Source organism: Uloborus diversus, chromosome 2 (assembly GCF_026930045.1).
Source record: "Uloborus diversus isolate 005 chromosome 2, Udiv.v.3.1, whole genome shotgun sequence".
Taxonomy (NCBI): domain Eukaryota; kingdom Metazoa; phylum Arthropoda; class Arachnida; order Araneae; family Uloboridae; genus Uloborus; species Uloborus diversus.
The window spans coordinates 44,942,730-44,961,082 of record NC_072732.1 but is presented as its reverse complement, the minus strand read 5'-3'; the positions used below and the strand labels follow the sequence as shown (position 1 = coordinate 44,961,082).

Below are 18,353 nucleotides of genomic sequence, written 5' to 3'. Positions count from 1 at the left end.
CAGATGAAGGGCACGGGTTATTATACTGAGTTAACGAAATAGCAGTCTTGTTTTTTGGGTGAACTTTTTAACTTCAGTTATTCTTAATTGTTTTAACTTTTAAAGTAGATGTAAGTCTCGTATCATAAACTTAATTACATTTTCTATGTCAAAGAATTGTCTATTTTAGAGACGTAGAAGTCTTTCGTTTATGTATTAATTTTTCGGTGTTTATATGGATCAAACTTGGTAACATACGATGCAATTAGGCTTAGTAACTGACCTGTATACTTGTTACAGGATCACTGTGACCACTCAGCGTCTGAAGCAACTTCGCCGAATGAATGTCGAACAAATGAATCTTCCCGTCTTTACAGCCGACAACACAGCGGCAGTTGTCTCTCGCAAAGCAGACGGACGTCACTGCTGCCGTGTGTCCATACAGACAATGAACGTCCGAGCCCGTTGTCAGAGATCTTACATGGACAGACTGGTCAGTGCAAGCCAGCAAAAGAAATGTAGAATCCCAAGAAATGTCCATGTGAGTGATTGGGCAAGAAAGATGGATGGTGTTTAAAAGTGTGAAATCTTCTAAGCTCCAAATGCAGACACAACGATCTGTAGATGCTGTGAAGGAATTGTTTGTCAGTATCGAAAAGAACTATTGATACTTTGCCCGAAAGCAAATAGAAAAAAATAAAACCATATTCATTTCTACATAAGTATTCTTAAGGAAAAATATTTCATAAAAAAGCATCATACATAAAAGTAATTTCTATTATTCTTCATTTTTTATTACCGACATAGAACGCTGAAAGTTTTAAATTGAAGTTTAACAAGTTCAGTGCTGAAATAATATTAATGATTTAGCTGCCAAAATAGACTAAAAAATATTTAGAGCCTTTAATTTAATTATTCTAAAATTAACGAAGCGACGGAAAAAAAACCCTGTCCTAATACAATTTCCGTTATTGAGTTATAAAAACTCTGATTTGCAATAAAACTGTGCAATGCTGACCGCTTTGTTAACCCTATATGAGGCGGTGAGAAGCAAAGGGATGTAAGTGGATATTTTCAAACTTTAAGTAAAACACGTTTAAAGTACCGGTTCTAGATAGGCCTCCATTGTACAGTCAAGCCCGCTTATAAGAATATCGGTTAAAAGAATATTCCTCTTAATGTAATACATTTCCAATGCACTAAACCGTTGTTGTTTATTATTTTAATCCCGTTTAATGGAATATCCCGCTTATTAGAATTTGCATGAAATTTTGCATGGAAAATTGGCTATTCCATAAAGCGGGCTCGACTGTATATCAGCACCTACCATGGCTACTAGTACTATCTCTTTCCCCGAAACAGAGGAGAGTTTTATTTGTGTGTGTACTGGTTACCACGAAATTTTTAATCTTGCCGCTTATACATCCATTTGCTTCTCATTGCCTCATATGATAGCAAACATAGTCAGTTCATAGTCAAAGTAAGTAAAATAATGCTGCACTTTCGAAACTGAATTTCGTTGCAAGAAAAAAATTGTTTTGTTTTGTTTGCAAAGTAAGAATACTCAAGTACTGACCTGATGCAAATATGTCGTCTCCTGAATTAACCGCGACGTTGCTGATTACACCTCGGTGGTTTTCTAACTTATGTACCAGCTGGCCATTGTCTAACCTGCTGACTGCAACATCCCCAGAGTCAGAGCCACTGATGACCAGCACTTCCGAATGTATAGTTGTTACACACTGTACGCCAGAGCTATGGTGACTGCAACATAAGCACACCAAATAAAGCTATGAGATACTAGTATCACAGACATAACTATTATCTCTCTAAACAAATTACATACAGTTAAAAGTGAAAAAAAAATAAAAATTAAACAAATTGCTAGTTATGGCATACATTGCAGCTCTGTATTAAAATGCACACGGCATTTAAAATGCTATCAATTTTAAGGTAAGGATTATTTTTTTTTTAAAAATCGTTCAAACTTATTGAGGTACAACAGTATCCGAATATAATTGGTAGCAAAATCAAAAACTATTTTACAAGATACGTCATACATTTAAATAAGATAAATTTCTGTTTTTATTTTAAATATTTTAAGAATGTTTCCATTAGTAACGTAGAGTTCCTAAGCTATATTTTAATAACTTAAAAACCTCAAAATTGCACAAAATGTGTACTCATGCAGGTTTGAAATATTGAATAGACCCACTTCCTTCATGATCTGAAAAAATTACTTTTGGAAAACGAAGTACAGCCAATGCTTTTACATAGTATCGAAAAAAAAATACTAAAAATTTGTATTTTCACTCTGTTTTTGTTTTTGCACGGTTTGCAAATGTATGCAATCACCGCCTATACATTTATACATAAATTCTATACATTACAAAACTGTTCATTCAAATATGTTATTTTTTAAAACCCTTTTTAAAAGTAAAATAATTCTTTCTATTTATCCGCAGCTAATGTTTCGAATCCATCATAAAATGTGTTTTGTTTATCAAAATTTCTTTTACTTTTGTCAAGATTAAGAACAGCAATCAACTAACTGTAATAAACATTGACAAAATGTAATAATAAACATTGATAAATGTAACAGCAATAATCTTGTTCGCGTTTCTTAGGCACAATACCAACTTTTTGTGTCAAAATTTAACTGAGTTTATTTCTTGCTGGTTTGTCACGCTATTACTGCAAAAAAAACAATGTCAGTGTGTGTGTGTGTGTTCCTCTTAAATATATAATAAATCATAAAATAATTTTAAGGGTGGGTGATTAAGCTGAAGATATCACGAGGAAAAGTACTGAAAAGGTAATGTGCTGAAAAGGTAAGCATTTACTGAAAAGGTAATGCTGCACAGAGGAGACTGTCTTACCTAAAGCAGTCTGACCAATCAACCCCCCCCCCATTAAATAAAAATAAAAATAAAAGGAAAATAGCTAAAAACAAACAGATGGAAGAACTAAATTCATACTTGAGCTGATGGACGATAGTTCCAGTTTCTACTTCCCAAACGATTATTTCACAATCTTTTGATCCGCTCAAAAGCCATCGACCTGAGCCTGTTAGATGAAGGCAGGTAATACGAGCTTTGTGTCCTGGAGGAATAAGATATATTACTTGGATGATAAGGAAAGTTCCAAAACTTATTACATTTTTCTTTTCAATGGATTTTGTACATACTGGGAAGCAGACCATCAATTGAGCCATTGTAAGCAAAATTATGTTCATCAACAAAGGAAGCAAACAATGCACAGGTTTTAAAGTGGAAAAGAAAAAAAAACGAAAAAACGGAGGCGCACACGTTTGAGGAAGCAAATAATGTAAAACAAAATAGAAAAAAAATATTCGAGGGTAAAAGGAAACAAAAAAAGCTTCGAAGACAAAGGGGAAAAAAAGCTGCTCAGGTTTGAGAGCGTAAAAAAAAAAAAAAAAAAGGCACACGGGCTTAAGGGAGGGGGGAAAAACATTTAAGGGCGCAAATAATTTAAGAAAAAGAAGAAAAAAAATAAAGTTGCACGGGATTGAGGCCTCCCCCCCCCCCAAAAAAAACGAAGGGGCACAGAGGGCGTTCGAGGGAGCACCGGTCCGCAGGCCGACGGGATGGCGGGCAAGTCCGCTCCTGATTGTGATCATGAGCTAACTCCTCCAATTAACCGAACAAAACGTTTTTATTGAATATCAGTACTTAAATATTTAAAGAACTCTGAAGTAATGGGTTCGGTAAATCATTCGGTAAATTTAGATTCTGCTTTTAGCTATCCAGCTCGAATTAAAATGAAACATTTACCGTTTAATTGGTATTTTTTGCTAAAAGTGGGAAAAAGAGAGAAATAAGTGCCAAAATTCAAAAGTTAATTTTTCAAAAGTAGTAAATACATAAAAAGTTAAAAAGAAAATAACCCTTTAGATGTTCAAAACCTTAAAACGCAAACACTTATCTTTACACCGCTGTATATTCTCTAAATCCGAAATATAAAGACAACAAATTGTGTGCCTCAATTTGTTGTTTAAAGCAAGAAAACAACCTTGACATATTCTTAAACAGCGTTTCTCAACCGGTGGTCCGACGGACTGGCACCGATCCGCAGAAAATTTTTACCGGTCCTCAGAGCTCGTTTATGTTGAAAAATTTCCCTTAAGTTTTATTTATATCTTTATTTTTTATGAACTAGCTGCATTGCCCGTCCTTGCACGGTCTACCTCGAAAATAAAAGTTATGTCAAGTGACGCATGTTGAACAATCAGGCTTCAATTAGAGGAAAAAAAAATCTGTAAATTTTCCCGTCAAAATAACCATTCTCAAAGAAAGAAAACGTCAAATAAAAAATTCCCAAATAAATATAAAGCAATCCTTTATAAATACGACTAAAATCCTTAAAAAAAAAAAAAAAAAAAGAAAGAAAATGAATCTAAAATGGGATCGCGCAAACAATAGTTTTCCGATATGAAAATAAAGTTCCATCAGGCTTAAAAGTGCTTTAAATTTTTTTTCCCGGTGATTTTACAGCCTTTTCGCTTTGAAATTCTAAGAATGTGGAAGAATTAATTGAATAGATTATATATATATATATATATATATATATATATATATATATATATATATATATATATATATATATATTCGGGTTTTTTCGCGGGCTTTCGAATGGGACCTGAATTAAAGAAATCTGATAATTATTTCGTGTAGAAAGAGCCATTTTCGGTTCCTGATATTAAAATTCGAACCGTTCGGTTCTTTTTTGACGTAAGAAAACCTCCCCTACGTTCCTTCCTTCTCGAGTGCCTAAGTACTTCCCTGCCAAATTTGGTCGAGATCCGGCGAAAACTGTGGATTTGTATAGGGAACAGAAATACACACACATGTATTCTGTGTTTTATTTATATGGATTTATTATTCTTATTTCTTTGCAAAAATGTGGCAAAATCCTCAGCCATTCACAAAACTTTTTTAAAAAGTTTTGAATGTCATTTTTTTTTCAAGAGAAGAAATAAAGAATGAAAAAAAAAGGGTAAAGGCCTCACCGGTCTCTAAGAAAATCAGTTTTATAATGGCCCGGGAACACCATTTTTTGTATATATATATATATATATATATATATATATATATATATATATATATATATATATATATATATATATATATATATATATATATATATATATATATATATATAAAAGACAAATAGATAAAAGAGGGGGGGGGGGGGAACGAAAATACCACCGGTCCGCGAATTTTTTGAAAAACTTTTGCAGGCACACCGGTTAAATAAGGTTGAGAAAGCTATTATAAAAATCAGCTTCATTAATGTACCTATTAATTGATATAGTTTAAATTATATGATAAAAGCGTACCAGGAAATGTCCGCACTAAATTTCTGGATGGTAAGTGATACATTTCAATGCACGTCTCTTGTGTGACACATATAATGTGTTGGCTATCTGGGGTGCACACCATGTGGGTAATAGGATTCGAACAAGTCATCATGGTCACTTGAGGGGGCAGGCTAAGAGTTAACCAATTATTCTGTGGTACTAGGAGAGGGTTGCTATTGTTGTTGCACCATTCCCGAGCGTGAGTGACGAGTTGATCCATAATTTCCGTTGTTCCATCTGAAAAGATACAAACGGAATAGATTGAAAATAGCTTGCTACATAGTAAACTATTTGAAATAGTTTGTTAGAATGTAGCGGTCTGCTTCAATATATTTGGTCACCATTTTACTTGAGCATTATGCTTACGTAAGAAAGAAAGAAATGGCGTTGTTTTTCTTATTAAGATTGTCATGCGTTAGTACTACTAATAATTTTTTTGGTTTTGTAGAATAGGATTTTCATTTTCCTACAATTGCTATTTAATTGTTTTGAAGGCATGTAATAGTTGCTTTTATTTTTAGCCCTAATGCATTTGGAAAATGTAAGCAATTGTAATATTTAAAAACAGTTATATTCGAAAACAGTGACAACTCCTAAAAAATTAACCCCCCTCTAAATAAAAAAAGAAAGAAAAAAAAAACTGCTCAAAATTATACTGAACAGTTCAGCATTTAAATACTTCTTTGGGAATTGTGATTAAGGGGGCAAATGATTTTAGAATCAAAAGGTACCTTCCCAAGTTGTTCTCTGCCAAATCTTTGACGTTTTTCAAGATGTGCTTTCTGCAGTGGCAGATTTACCATGTCGCAACTGTGAGGGGGTCCACGACCATAAACGTAACGAAAAGGTTACAAAAGTGCCCATTATGAATGTTTTATATCATTCTGTGATGGACAAAAGTACCCTTCAAATGGCACTGCGACAGGTCCCAAAAGTTCCATTGCCACTGGCTTTCGATTAGTGCATTTGAAGTAATTTTAGCCCCGTTAACCAAAACATGCTACAAACAAAATTCAACTTCTAAATTATTATATTAATCGAATTATTAATATATTAACACATTTAACAGTTTGGATGTATCGAAGTATCCGTGACGCTATCGGCTAGCGAGTTCGGCTAATAGCCGAAAGGTTGGTGGTTGAAACACACTCGGGAAAGTGTGATAGGTATGTTTTTTTTTTTTTTTTTTTCAATATTAAAGAAAAGGCAGTCACGAGGCTGGTCGACATGAGCTATGTTTTTGTTGAATGAAATAAGCTTATAATAATGGAGTTCATAATGTTGAACTGATAAATTTAAATGTACCTATTAACTGAAACTTGCTTCGATTTTTCTTTTTGATATACCTTCAACATTATAAGCTTTTTGTTGTTCACAGGGGCGTGCACATAAATTTTGGGGCCCGTCACAAATGTTCTTTCCGAGCCTCCCTACATAATGTTTACCCCTATATTTTACCCCTAGTTTAAAAAAAAAAATTGGGTCCTTTCAGGCTCGGGCCTGGGTCAACAGGTGTCCCTTCTACCCCCCCCCCCCCGGTGCATGCTCCTAGTTATTCAAAAAAGCATTGTTTCTGCCGGCCAATCCTGCGACTACCTTTTGTTCTCCATTAAACTGACTTATAATCTTTCAGAGATTTTTCTCTACCTGCAATAACATATTTATCAAAATTTCAAACTATTCATTATAAAGCGTAGAAGCATTACACATTATTCAATATTCTTACTATTACTTTGTAATATATCTATGCATTGAATGTATATTTAAAATAATTAATTTCGAATGCTATCAAGTAGCGTTTCTTACTCAAAAATGGTCGCAACCAGTTGATAATTTCTGTTGCCAATTGTTGTGGATCCTGACTTAGAACGTCTACAGACTGCTTGGTCATACTGTATAACAGTTCTATCTCCCAGTCGAGCATCTGTTGAGAAAACATTTCTATATATTTAAGAAAATATAATTTGTTCTGAAACATAAACAGTAAACATAAATTAGCCTGTACCATTAAATTTACATTAAAACCTGTTTGATCAAAGTTTAACCTTCGCATACTAAATTACTAGACATCCTAATAATCAACGTTGTTGTGCAGATCATTAAAGGGCGATACAAATAGTTAAATCCTGTTGTTCTCAAATGTTTAAATTAATGCAATTAATTAAGTGAAAACATTGAAATTAGGATAAGCATCGCTTTAGGAGTACTGCGTCATGTTGTTTATGAAGAAGGTATGGTTACAGGTATGTAAGATCTGTTAATGTAGAATATAAACTTCTGAGGTACCGATTTTTAAAAACAAACATATGCTACTCAGTAAATTTGAAGAAGTTAAAATAACTTTGGATTTATTTTTTATTTCTTTGTATTTCATTTTAATTATTTTTTCTGAACTAAACATATGAACATATTTTTCTCTTTCAATTCAAATTCAAAATTATTGAAAAATTCTTACTTGACATCGTACTATTTCTAATATACTTCGTGTATAACTAATTGAAGCACCTCTCGTTGCTGCTAAAAGGAAGTCAAAATTGCAAGCAGCATCTTGTTTCAGTTTTTTTTGATCTCCTGTATGAAAAAAAAAGATTTTCTTTAACTAGCTTTAGTCATAGAATTATATTTCTCTTTGGCAATAATTGGTAGACATTTTAATACATAACCAAATATTCAAAAACTTGAAATTTCATTTCAGATTACAAGTATGTAATTAAAATATGTAATTAAACAACAAATAATAAAACAATCTTTCTACATAAAAAATATGCCTAAGCTATTAAATCTAAAATCTAGGGATTAACTCATGTTCTTAAGTATAAAAAAATAGTCAAATAGCTTTGATGCTTAATTAAGCAAACTTAGAAGCAAAAGTAATGTTAAATTATGTAAAAGAAACTGCTTTCTTTGCTGATATGTCAGTATCATAAAATTTTGAAACACGTTCTGAAAAGAGAAAAATCGCATATTTACGAGTATACTAACGATGCTTTCCTTCTTTTAGTATCTCCATAACAGCCTCTCTACTACGTGCTAATATTGTCTTTTAATTGGAATCGGAAAGTGCATAAATTCTAATTTCATGTAACTGACTTTCGTACATTTTTGATACGTTTTTGTGTCTCAATCACTCACTTAATCGATAAAATATTTGATACATAATGCATATCATTCAAAGCCTCTTTTGCATAGTTTAATGCTCATGCGTTGTACATATAATTCTAAAATGTTGTGAAATTAAGCATTATCCGTTGTAGTCAGCACGTTCATACCCTTTTGAACGTTTGGTTTGTATTAATTGACGTTTTTTTGAGGTGAAACATACCAAGTATTTTTTAAGACTAGTAATACAACAGTGGAACATTTCTAATGTGTAACTTTTGATGTGTCTTTAGTGTCACAGCATGCTCTTAAAGAAGTTAAATACCTAAGTAATGAGTTTTAAATTACATTTCATACAGTATCAACTAGCAGTTGCTAAAAATAACGAATGTCTGACTTTGTCTCTTGCTTTCTGCAAAAAAATACGAAGTTTGTTTATTCGTGTAAATAACGTGTTATTCGCTGAAAAGCAACATATACTTTGCAGAAAAAAAACATTGCTTAAAGTTAAAAAATAAATAAAAACAAATAGATAAATTATATTATTAAAAAAAAACTTCATAGTAATGATTTTTGAAGTTCGAAAAGAAAACGTTGAAAAAAATTATAAATAAAATAAAATAAAACTATCATATTTTGCAATAACTTAAAATCAAACTAAATGTCAGAAAAAATCATTTTATGACTCGTGGAATGTATGAAGTTAAGCAACTACTTTCGAACTAGTAATTTTACTTCGTATTATGTTACTACAACGTTATTATCTTTTTTTTTACAGGTTTCAAACGAAAAAAATGTTATAAAATAATGAGTTATTACAACGAAAATCTTTTGCAATAAACATGTTTCAAAAACGTTTTTGTGCTTCAGTGCATAAATAAATGCTCAAATTAATGGGATAGTGCATATAAATCAATACTAAAATCAGGCAAAATTTGAGGAAGGTTAGGAAATGACATGACAACAAACCACTTAATGATTCGACTGACCACTGAGCATGAGGTGGTACCAAAGCTCGTCAATCTCTCTGAGCATATCGGACCAATCATCTTTGCGTTTCGATTTGGATTCATCCAATGGAGAACCCTGAAGTTCAAAATGATCATGTAAGCAACAAGCAACGCTAGAGTTCATCTAGTAAACATCAATAAAGAATACTACAACTAAATAAAAGAACATCAGATATTTTTAAATCTCTTTAGAAATCAAGTTTTCTTGCGATAGTCAGCCGGTTGTCCTTTTATATCATTCATAACTATAATGAAAGAAAAGCAACATTTTAAAATTGTTGAGTATATAATGGTCTAGTCAGATTTGTCTTTTGATAAACTCTAAAGTTTTAATCAGAAAAAGCGCGACGCTGCGACGTACGTCTATGCTTTTTAGATTTGTTAATTGACGTCTGTAGAGCATATATGGTTGGATACATCGCATAATTTTTGGAACCATCGATTGGATGCTTTTCTGAAAACATCCAATCCATTATCCATTCAAACTGTTATAGTTATAATCATATTGAATGTCTGTTATTAAAAGTAGGTAAATAAAACACCAATTTAAACTCATTATTGAATTTTCGTATTCAACTAGTTCTTCTAAAATATCTCAGCCCGTTGCTAAGTTTGTGCAATTTTTGCATTTAAAATTCAATTATTCAAAAACTAGTAGCCTAAAAAATGAAGAAAAAAAAAACCTAACTACGTTTAATTTCTTGAGAAATGTGGGGAAAAAGTTGTATGCATGTTATTTTTATAAACTATGATGCATTATGCATTCATCAAATGATTTTTTTTATAAATACCTTTTGTTCCTTCTCCATTAGAAACCCCAAATGAAAAGCACTTGCTAAATCTGCATGACAAAGCTGCGAGTCACTGCTGTTAGATAGATAACGTGCACGAACTGCATTTGCAATCGTTGTATGACTCCAATACAAGTACGGCCTCTTATCCACATAGTACATTTTCATCAAGACACCTAGGGTGAAAACATTATTCATTCCTGCTACAATGTGTTATTTTAAACTGTTTAGGAAACTGATAAGTAAAAAAAATATTTTGCCTATAGTAGCACCATCATGGCATCGTTTACTATTTCAAACTACTCAAAATGAAGTACTCAAAATTTTCCGCCACAAATGGGTACTCTAGAGGGACGACCACACCGTAACAGCTCCTCGGGGTTGAAACGAGTTTCCCTTTACAGGGTAGGTTGTCGCTCTCAGTCTCTTTTCTATTTCTTATAACCAAGTAAGTTTTTTTTTTTGGACACCATCTCAATTCTGTTTGTCCTGAATGCGACTTCTTTTTGTATACAAACTGCATTCAAATCCATTAAAATAATTCATTTCTTTTTTTTTAAACGCATAAGAAATCCAAATAATTAAATACCTTTCTGATAAAGTATTAAAACTTGATCAATGACGTTAAAAAAACAGCAAAAAAAGAAAGTTTGCATGCATTACGGAGATCTAGCTGCGTTTACACTAAAGTGCTAAAATAACTGGTATACATATTCGTCTGCAAGTTACAGAAGTAAGAAACTAATTATTTGATGTGATTAGCAGTTCCTATATCAGACGACAAGAATGTCTGGCAAGGATTTTAGACCAGGTACTTCTGTTTCAATGTCTAGTTATCTTGATTTAAGTGAGTTAGAACGTATTGCTATAGTTGATGCCCGAGAAACGGGCCATAGAATCTCCAAAGTTTTACATTTTAGGTTTTCTCCTACAACCATTCCTCAAGTGTACTGCGAATAAAAGTAATCCGGAAAAACATGGAATCTGAGAAATCACGGTGGCCCCAAATAGATGGTGAAAGAACGATGTGACTAAAGCTAGCCTACAAGAATCATTAAACATGTCAGACGAGCAACCCTCCCACGAATTGCTGCAAAATTCATTGCTAGAAGATCAATAAGCGCCAGGGTAAGAACTGCTGCTCAACAGGTCATCAGGGATCTTGGCTTTCGGAACCGTAGACCTACTTGTGTATCATTGTTTATTAAAGGACACAGAACTTTAATCCTGGTTGCCAATTCCTATATTGGACGGTTGACGACTGGAAAGACGTTGCTGGTTTGACGTGTCTTGTTTCCAGTAGAATCAGGCAGATGAATGCGTTTGAGTATGGAGAAAATTTCTTAAATCCATGAACCTTTCATGTCAAGAAAGTTCTGTTCAAGCTTTTGAAGGCAACGCAATAGTCGGCTGAGTCAATTGGAATGACATCGGACCTTTGGTACGTCTATATACTATTTTAATGGGTAACAAGTACATAGACATCCTATCAAACCACCTACAACCATTAATGACTAGTGTGCATTCTAACTGACATCGATATTCTTAGCCGGACAATGTGCCACCTCACGCGTCAGAAGCTGCTATTAGGATCAATATTTTGGCTTTAAACACTTCCGTTGGCTACTTAAATAATCAGATATGAACGTTAATGAGCATGTCTGCAATGTCTTCCAGCGCGCTGTTCAGGAGTAATTGAGTGAAAATTACCTCCAGCATTACCCTAGATCAGCGATCCCTAACCTTTTTGTACCTAAGAGCACATACTAGAATACCGCCCACTCAAATCTGGTTAAAGTTTCTCACATAAACAAGACTTCTTTTCTTTCCTTTTTTTTTGTGTATGTGTATACGAGTTTCCATTTTCTAACATTAGCTGTCTGTTTAAATTGTAAGTGATTCAAAATTAATGGTAGGGTTTCAGAAGACCACCAATGCTGCCAATATTAGACCCAAAGCACTCTGATGGAACTTGACTGAAAGAGGGAATCGTAAAGTTTTAATTGGCTGCCAATAGATGTCTCTGCGTGACGTCGTGTGTGTCCCACTTTGTATTTATTATTAAGTTCGTCAGAATGGCAATCAACGGAGAGGTGGTTAGGCACTTCAGGATTGTCCCTCCCCTGGTCACCAGACCTAACTTTGCGCGTTTGTTTTCTGTGGAGATACGTGAAATGTTCCGTGCTTATATCCTTTCATTTACAAATTTTGACGAATTAAAAAATTGGACCACTACAATGGTTTTTTTCTGTGGCTGCTTATATTTTGTAACATGCGTGGTGAGAGTTTAAGTGTAGGTGTGATATCGCTCAGGTGTCAGGAAACGTACACATAGAACAGCTTCAGAATGATTTAAGCAGGGATGCGGAGTCCGAAGAAAAATGGCAGTCATACCTTGACCGGCGATTTTCTAGTTAAATTTAGATTTTTCAATCAATATCTAGTAGGGGAAAAGGGGCTCATGTGAACACGGGGCACATGTGAACATGGTATATTTTACTAAGATCACTTCAAGCAAAAAATCTGGAAAAATTCACAAATAAGGACAGTACCAGTTGTACCTCTTGAACAAATATTTAGACCAATATGCCATTTAACATTTCTGTGGAGGCAACTTCTTTGTTTTAGCAGGTGTCGAAAATTTTTTATCACTGTCTTTTTTACGCAAAAACATTTTAAAAACTAACTGCTAATCTAAATCTCAGTATTACAAACCATTGAATGAACATTCAAGTAAATTTGTAACAATGTTTAAATTTTTAAATTAAATTAAAAATTCTTTATTTTTGCGAGTTAGCTCTAAAGTAGACAATGGGGCACTTGTGAACCCAACATATAGGGGCACAAGTGAACAGTTCCCATAGCCGCTCTCTGTAATATTATTATTAGTGTAGGATATTGTAAGTGTTAAAAAATGTGTAAATATTTATAATTATTATTTTCCTATAATCAGTTTGTAAACTTATTGCTAGTTAAAATAAAAACTATTAAATATTTATTTATTTATGTTTATTATTTTTATTTTTTAACGTTTTGTGTTATTAAATAGTTGGTCAACAATCCTTATATATTATTTCTGTAGCCTGTTTTTGGTTTCTACGCCAGATTTTCCTCAATTCTTGATCGATTTCTTTGATTTACACCTTATTTTAAAGCTTATCGTGCTGGCTACTGACGAAAAATAGACCCACGGTCTAAAAATTGTTTTTTTCATCCGAAAAACCTGTTTTTAAAGAATCAGAATGAGGTTTTCGGTTAAACTTATAACTTTAACTTGCACTACAACCGACAGAGCTGAATAGCTTGATCGGCAGAGCGTTCTCCTCGCAACCAGGAGAATGAGTGTTCGGGCCCACGTCCGGACAATCTGCATCAAAAAATTTGAGAAATATCGCGCTTTGCATGAACACTTAATTAAGTGAATAACAAATGTGAGGGAACAGAATAAATGAGAAGGAAACGCTCCTTGCTGTTATGAAAACTTGATGTGGCTTTGTGCTAAATTACTTCTGATTTGTACGTTTTTTTTCTTTTTTCTTTTTTAAAGCTTTGGCTTTGGTAAGAAAATTAAAGCATAATGTAAGCGAAAATATAAGTAACAGGTTTAAGATTTCAGACTACAATAGAATTGTTTTTTGTACAGAAAAAAAGTAATAAATCGTATATTGAAATATATATTCTTCTAATGAGTTTTTGACTCTTTGTACAAATAAAAAATTTACTACCTCAATTTGAAGGGTAAAATATATAATTTTTCTTCTTTTTGCAAAAAAAAAAAAAAAAAAAAAAAAATAGCTTATCACATGTTTACTACATTTGAAAAGCTACGCTTAAAATAGAGCATAGTTCAATTTATTTTGTATTTTAACCGTGCTGTTAAATGATGAACACGTGCTGCCATCTAAGTCATAACGGTTCAAGCAGCCTGCGGTAACGAATTGTAAAAATTTTCAAAAATAAAAACATTTCTCTTCAATATCTTATCTTATATATTATTACCTTCTCATTTTAAAACTTATCAGGCTGGTTAATGAAGAAAAATAAACTTACGGTCGAAAAATCAAGTTTTCGAAAACGCCCCTTGCTGTTTGAAAACCTTGATGCAGCCTGTAGTTCTTATGCATTTTTTTTTTTTTTTGGTTTTTTTTTGCAAAGTTCTAATGCAGTTTTCCAATTTTTTTACGTCGCTTTCGGCAAAAAAAAAAAAGCCTGTGTGTGTGTGTTCATATTTTAATAAAGCTTTAAAGCACTGGAATTAGTTGTTTGGTTAAAATAAGTTTTTTTTCGGTAGAGCGTTCGGCTATAAACTATCTGAACTTCGGGTAAGCTGGGGCTCTCCGACATAATATCAAATTTATATTAGTATTATGCATTACATGTACTCATAACATACACACGTAATAAAATAAATGCAGTGGGAATGCTACTTGGTGTTTCGACTCCTTTATGTAGGCTACAGTTATCATTCAGATAAGTTGACTGTTAATTGAAGGGTGTTCTTCCTTTTTTTTAAGCTCTGACTACATCCAGATCACTCAGCATAATAGAAGCATAAAAAAGTATTAGATTTACCTAAAGGAAATCCTTTTTGTGCAGAAAAACATTTTCATTGTATGCTGAAATGTAGATGTTTCTAATAGCAGTGTTCAACCTTTTGTACAAATGAAAAAATACTACGCCAAATTAAAACTACGAGTTTCACCCAGTAAACCTTTAATTTTTTATTCGCACAAATACGATATAAAGCATTAAAATTATTATCAACTTCATTAGCAAGAAATCATCTTCTACTCCTCTGCTTTCTGCTGAAAAAAAAACATTTTGTCTACGTTCGAAAAATTACACCTAAAAAACGAACTCAGTTCAACTGGTTTTGGTTTTGAATTTTAAGTGTTCGATTAAAAGAGAAACGTGTGTGGGCATTTAAGCCGTAACGGTTAAAGCAATCTTCTATGTGAAATAGTTCAATATTCAAAAATAAAAACCCTTATTTTCAATCTAAATTATTACTTCTCTAGAATGCTTATTTCAATCGCTACGTGAGATCTTCGTTATTCTTTAATCAACTTCCATGCTTTACGAATAATTTTAAATCGTATCATGCTGGTTAATGACAAAATATAGAAGCATGATCTTATTATTATTATTATTATTTTTTGGCAAAAAGCTGTTTTGCTGTTTTTTACTACGCATTCCTTCAATGAATAGCTTTCGAAAAGGAAGGCACAATTGCTAGGTTTGTTGGAGTGTCAGGCTGTTAATCAGAATGGCGCCAATTCGAATACGTGCCAATAAATATCTCTTTATTGTTTCTTTTTTTTTCCTGCCAGATGCTCACATGGGTAGGACTGTATTTGCCACAACCTGTTTTTTCACATGCACAATTATTGCTTTTTCACGAGTCACTACTCAGCCACTTTTAATGATATTTATGTTTGCATTGAAAATATGTACGACCAAAAGGTGAGCGATGATCAAATTATCACAACGTTGTATTTAACGAGGTTTTGTTACTGATGTCTTTAAATTACATGCCTTCTCTTTGCGCTTACTTTTTTTCGGTTCTTCTTCATAATGTTCTTCTTTTGAAATTTTTAAAGAGCGAAATGCCTTACGAAACGATTCAAAGCACAGTGCGGAGTTCCGCACGGGTCGACTAGTTTAGTGTTATATAACTTTTACAGGAAATAAAAAGACGCAAAATATTTTCATTTAATTAAAAACTGAAGTTTAAAATCATTTTAAAATACATTATCAAACAATGTATGAAGCTTAAAAGCAAAGTATATATATAGAATAACCCTTACATAATAAAAAAATACTTTTATTATGTATTCATATAAGTTTTTTCTTGTATATTCAGTGATCAGAACAGGCTACGAGACTTTAAAATTTGACAGTAAGCAGTTATATATTCGGGAAAAAATATTTCCTTTGTGGAACAATGACTATACAGTTGAAATTGACACAGTATAGGTTACAAACCCTACAATGTATTTGTTATTTAGGTATATGTTTCATATTGAAGAATTTTTCTTTAAAATATGATGCTTCTCCTGCATTTTTACCCGTGCTCATATATGCTTCATGCCTGTACACATGTGGCCCCCTCTTGAGGAACATATGAACAACTGCAGACTTTAAAAAAAAATGCCATGAAGTAAAGAAATACTTTTTTTAAAAATCCCCAAAAATTCCATGATACAAAAAAAAGTTTATTCAATCATGGATACACTTTTGCGCTGAGAAATTGTAAATATTTTTTGAAAAATAAGGAAATGAAAAAAGTGTTAACATGAGCCCCCTTTTCCACTACGTTTTTTACAAATTATGAGTAATATGTTCCTTTCCTTCCCGGGGTGGGATACTTTCCACTTAATATCTCGAAGGAATTTAAGTGCGACGTTTTTGGTACAAAGCAAGAGTACAAGCATGGGCTCAAAAACAATTTCGCTTCTATTCTTTTAGTTTGCTAACCGCCATTTTTCGAACTCCTACTGCGAGGAATTTTAATGAGAAATTTAAAACATTCAAATTAGTCTAGATTACGACTAACACAGAAAAAATATAAATAAACAAGATAATACAACATAAAAATCATAACTAAAGAGATCACAAATGCATTGAATGAAAGTGCAATTTCCAATAGATCAAACTAAGCATATTTTGCATAAATTGCGTCAAAATCGTAAAGTTTGAAACTTGAAATCATGCTCACTTTCTTACGTTTTTAGTACTGATTCAACACTATTTTGCTAAGTTTGGACGCTAATGATTTTGAGTTCCTAAAACAAGGCTTTCATTGTCAAAATTGCGATAAATATAAAGCCTTGGTTCTAAAACCATTAATTATTTGTAAAGAATATTCTTATATATTTTTAAAGCTTTAAAAAGAAAGGAAAGCACATTAAAATTCGTTCTGTTTTTACTTTTCTCTTAAAAAATGAGAATAAGGAAAAGCTTTTTAAAAAAGTACAAAATAGTGTTGTTTTTCGGGAATCTTTTGGGATGATTAAGGAATTTTAGATTTTCAAACATTTTTGACAGCAATAATGTTCTACTAAAACGAAATCATGCTCGCATTAAACGCAATGTGTATTTTATTGAGGTTTTAGTACAAAATGAAAAACACGCAATTTGTACATTAGAGAAAAACAACAACAAATATATTTTCTTTCGGAAAAATTTATTTTAAGACCATAATTGTTGTTCCAGATGGCCCACAAAGTTCACCACTTATTTCGCATTTCCAAATGTAAGAAAAACATTCACATGATTTTTTCATCATAAAGAAAATTGTAAACCCCACACTATAATATGGTCTTTAAAAGATATCCATTAAAATATAATTATCTTATGCGCAAAAGAAACTTCGAACCGCATACCCCCCCCCCCCTTTTTTTTTTGAACTACTGTTTCTGAAATGTCTTTCTAACGTTGTAAATGTCGGTGAAATTACTGATATTGATGCGATTTCGATGAAAATAACAGTGCCTCGCAGTTTGAGTTTTCCATATAAAGTTACTTGATTCCGTCAGATAAAAAGCACATACTGTCAGTTAAAATAAGGAACGAAATTTGTCGTCGTTTCCACTTACACATTCTTCTATTGATATCCCTTACTTGATGTGGGCAGCATTTTGACCGGCTGTTAGCCCCCAGCATGCATGCAATAAATCTACAAACGCGTCGGCTTATAACAGAAGTCAACTTTGAACGATTCGACCCAGAATGTAGGGACAGTAGAAGTCAAAACACGTTGTCTGATACCGTGTCCTAGGCTTCATTGTAGTAAGGGAACCCAAAGAGTTTTTTGGTATTTACTCGAGTGCGTCAGAGGAACGGAGGGGGATACCTTTCATTTTTTTTGACTACCTCCACCTTGATTTATGATAATATAGTTGAGTCTGGGACATCCAGTCACACTAGTAAAAAAATCGATCGTCAGAAATACTGAAACGCGTCAGATTAAGATAAGGTGGGTTAATTACTAGCTAAAATGTGTAGGCATTTAGAAAATCGGACGATTATAGCGTGACGTAAGGGTGTGGGAGGGTTACAAAGTTGCAAAACGTTGTCTTGACATTCTCGAAA

General features: G+C 32.8%; 1 protein-coding gene across 1 annotated transcript in view; it reads right to left on the bottom strand.

Moving 5' to 3' along the window:
* Positions 1-18,353, bottom strand: part of LOC129216286 (protein qui-1-like) — a 53,842-nt gene that overhangs the window by 19,420 nt on the left and 16,069 nt on the right. The window contains exons 10-17 of the mRNA XM_054850496.1: positions 10,260-10,435; positions 9,448-9,544; positions 7,815-7,930; positions 7,166-7,283; positions 5,339-5,596; positions 2,958-3,081; positions 1,556-1,743; positions 263-606 (exon numbers count right to left, since the gene is read on the bottom strand). Of these exons, the coding sequence (XP_054706471.1) occupies positions 263-606; positions 1,556-1,743; positions 2,958-3,081; positions 5,339-5,596; positions 7,166-7,283; positions 7,815-7,930; positions 9,448-9,544; positions 10,260-10,435 (1,421 nt within the window). The remainder of the gene's footprint in view (positions 1-262; positions 607-1,555; positions 1,744-2,957; positions 3,082-5,338; positions 5,597-7,165; positions 7,284-7,814; positions 7,931-9,447; positions 9,545-10,259; positions 10,436-18,353) is intronic.